This window comes from Myotis davidii, unplaced genomic scaffold (genome assembly GCF_000327345.1).
Source record: "Myotis davidii unplaced genomic scaffold, ASM32734v1 scaffold855, whole genome shotgun sequence".
In the NCBI taxonomy this organism is placed as follows: domain Eukaryota; kingdom Metazoa; phylum Chordata; class Mammalia; order Chiroptera; family Vespertilionidae; genus Myotis; species Myotis davidii.
Window position 1 is genome coordinate 702,453 of NW_006286978.1, and position 3,867 is coordinate 706,319.

The 3,867-nt window shown below is 44.8% G+C and overlaps 1 protein-coding gene across 1 annotated transcript; it reads left to right on the plus strand.

Moving 5' to 3' along the window:
* Positions 1-4: 4 nt before the first annotated feature.
* Positions 5-1,855, plus strand: USP27X (ubiquitin specific peptidase 27, X-linked; the record flags this gene model as incomplete). Its single annotated transcript, XM_006758899.2, has 1 exon — positions 5-1,855. A coding segment is annotated over one exon (1,662 nt), but the record flags the coding sequence as incomplete, so codon positions are not given.
* Positions 1,856-3,867: the final 2,012 nt, after the last annotated feature.

The following is a 3,867-nucleotide window of genomic DNA, read 5'->3' on the forward strand; positions in this document are numbered from 1 at the left end:
GCCCCGTCCCCGGCCCCGGCGCGGCCCTGGGGGCGGATGCTTGGATGTGGATTTCGCTGTGGGTCCACCAGGCTGTTCCCACGTGAACAGCTTTAAGGTGGGAGAGAACTGGAGGCAGGGATTGCGGGTGATCTACCAGTGCTTCGTGTGGTGTAGAACCCCGGAGACCAGGAAAAGCAAGGCAAAGTCGTGCATCTGCCATGTGTGTGGCACCCACCTGAACAGACTCCACTCTTGCCTTTCCTGTGTCTTCTTTGGCTGCTTCACGGAGAAACACATTCATGAGCACGCCCAGACGAAACAACACAACTTAGCTGTAGACCTTTACTATGGAGGTATATACTGCTTTATGTGTAAGGACTATGTATATGACAAAGACATTGAGCAAATTGCCAAAGAAGAGCAAGGAGAAGCCTTGAAATTACAAGCTTCCACCTCAACTGAGGTTTCTTACCAGCAGTGTTCAGTGCCTGGCCTCGGGGAGAAGTACCCAACCTGGGAGACAACCAAACCCGAGTTAGAACTGCTGGGACACAACCCGAGGAGAAGAAGAATCACCTCCAGCTTCACCATCGGTTTAAGAGGACTAATCAATCTTGGCAACACGTGCTTTATGAACTGCATCGTCCAAGCCCTTACCCACACTCCCATCTTGAGAGATTTCTTTCTCTCTGACAGGCACAGATGTGAAATGCCAAGTCCGGAGTTGTGTCTGGTCTGTGAGATGTCTTCACTTTTTCGGGAGTTGTATTCTGGAAACCCTTCTCCTCATGTTCCCTATAAATTACTGCACCTGGTATGGATACACGCACGTCATTTAGCAGGGTACAGGCAACAGGATGCCCACGAGTTTCTCATTGCAGCGCTAGATGTCCTGCACCGGCACTGCAAAGGTGATGATGTTGGGAAGGCTGCCAACAATCCCAACCATTGTAACTGCATCATAGACCAAATCTTCACAGGTGGCCTGCAGTCCGATGTCACCTGTCAAGCCTGCCATGGTGTCTCCACCACGATAGACCCATGCTGGGACATCAGTTTGGACTTGCCTGGTTCTTGCACCTCCTTCTGGCCCATGAGCCCAGGGAGGGAGAGCAGTGTGAATGGAGAAAGCCACATACCAGGAACCACCACGCTCACAGACTGCTTGCGAAGGTTTACAAGGCCAGAGCACCTAGGAAGCAGTGCCAAAATCAAGTGCGGTAGTTGTCAAAGTTACCAGGAATCTACCAAACAGCTCATGATGAATAAGTTACCTGTTGTTGCCTGTTTTCATTTCAAACGATTCGAACACTCGGCTAAACAGAGGCGCAAGATCACTACTTATATATCCTTTCCTCTGGAACTGGATATGACACCATTTATGGCCTCGAGTAAAGAGAGCAGGATGAATGGACAGTTGCAGCTGCCAACCAGTAGTGGAAACGATGAGAATAAGTATTCCTTGTTTGCTGTGGTTAATCACCAAGGGACTTTGGAGAGTGGCCACTACACCAGCTTCATCCGGCACCACAAGGACCAGTGGTTCAAGTGTGATGATGCTGTTATCACCAAGGCCAGTATTAAGGACGTTCTAGACAGTGAAGGGTATTTACTGTTCTATCACAAACAGGTCCCGGAACATGAATCAGAAAAAGTAAAAGAAATGAATACACAAGCCTACTGAAGTGACACACAGACCTACCTGAAATGGAAGATGACAACACCTATGCTACAACTGGCATTGAGATTTAAAGGACTACTTGTGTGGCCCATGGGCCTGACAGAGTAAGAATTGAATAGTACCCAGTGTCTAAGAGGTCCTGATTGGAAAAGAAGTAGGAGGGGGCGGGAGAAGAGGCTCTAGTCTAAACAATAAAACACTGAGCAAAATATTTCAACAGACACTTAAACATCTTTCTCCATGGGTGTTTCAGCTTCAACTGACCAATCATAACAGTTCTATGTTTGGGGGGAAAATGAAAAGTTTATACAAATGTAACCCATTACATACATGGGTATGAAAGCAGAAAAGTGGAGGAGGCAGGGATATCTCATTGACAAACACCTTTGCCAGTTTCTTTGTATTCGTGATTTTTTGTGCTATTAAATGCAGTATTAAAAAAAAGAAAGCCCATGAGGGCTAGTGAAAAGAGAAGAAAGAAGGGAGCTTGTATAAGGGGAGCCATGGCTCCAGTAGAGGAGGAAACAAGAAATACTGTAAGATAAGCAACCAACACAGACAGTCCTCAGCTAAGAGTATTGTGAATGAGTGTTTTTTTAACAAAGCTGTATGATATACTTGAGCAAATCAATGAACCTCTTTTCAATTGTTTTCTCATCTGTACAATGCAGATAATTCCTACCTTAAAGGGTTATTGTTAAAGAGTAAATGATATAAAATGTGTCAAAGTATAAAGTAAAAGGCTTGGAACTTCATAGGGGCTCAGTAAACGTTTCTTGGATCTAAAACTTCCTTGGACTAGGACCAGAATGCATCAGAGGTGAGTGTCAGTCCTACCTGAGAACCATGAACAACATGGGCACACATCGTGTTACATGCAGTTACACACACACACACACACACACACACACACACACACACGCTTACAACTCCCTCTACAACACTGACTACTTAGAGCCCCAAGGCAAAGGACTCCACTATTGTCCCTGTGTAGAGGCATCACAATCAGTGCCATACCCAGGATTTGGGGAGAACCAAAACTGTCCTCAAAAGTCATTATTCTGTCCATTTAGAAGACTGCTGTCTTGTTTTCATGACTCAGCACCCCAGTGATAGGACTCGTAGGCCACTTGCCTGCCAGGTTTCCACATAAAGATGTTTGGTGGTTTTTACCTTCCACAAGCATTATGGATGTATCTTTACATTAACCTACAGGCATACATCACTATTAAGACTGTTCTCCAAAACTTACTGGTCCATCAGCCCAGGGACATCAATGGAGTGGCATGTTGACCTCTTCCCTGATTCTCACAGAGGGCAGAACAGCTTGCAAAGAGCTAAGCCAAAACAGTTGAGCTGCACCCAGGTTGGGGTAAGCACTGGTGGTTCCTTCTTTTCTTCTCAACAGGAGATACAAAGGTATCTATAACCTAGGAAATCCTGGGGGGAAACTAAATGTGCATCAGACTCATGGGGCTTGGATCTACTGGCTCTGATAAAAGGCTGGGATCCCCCAGGGATTTCCAAGTCTACTTCATGGTCAACTCATTTGGAAATAGACATTTACATCTCCAACTAGCTCATAGGCTTTTTAAAGACAGGGCTGTGTCTCCTCTTATATCCTGAGCTGCATCCTCAGCCCCTAGCACAGTTCCTGACACATAGTAGATATTCAAAACATTTACTGGATGGATGAAGGAACCAATACACCTTCCTTTCATAACCACATTTTCACCAACATCCAGGCCCATAATCCTCAGGAGAAATTGTAAAAAGTGGTATTTTTGGTATCTTAAAGGACAGGGGAAATCAAGAGATGAGTGGCCTTGGATGCCACTTGGTAACTTAATGCCAGGTATTTGACTGCTTTTTAAGGTGTGTCGAGTAGCCCTCATTCCTCATCTCTGCCAAAGGAAGAGTTCAGTCAGGCATGTGCCACCAGATTTTGACTGCTTGCACAGAAATGGTCGTTTACATTTTAAAAACATTTTTATTTGGAAATATTTTAAATTTACAGGAAAGTTTCAAAAATAAAAATAGTATAAAGAATATCTGTATCCCCTTTACCAAATTCACCAATTACTAACATTTTACATCATTTGCTTTATAGTTTGTCCTTATGCTCGTGCCTTCTCTCTCCCTTTCTCCCTCTCTCTCTATCTCTCTCTCCCCCACCCCCAGTGTGTATGTGTATGTGTGTGTTT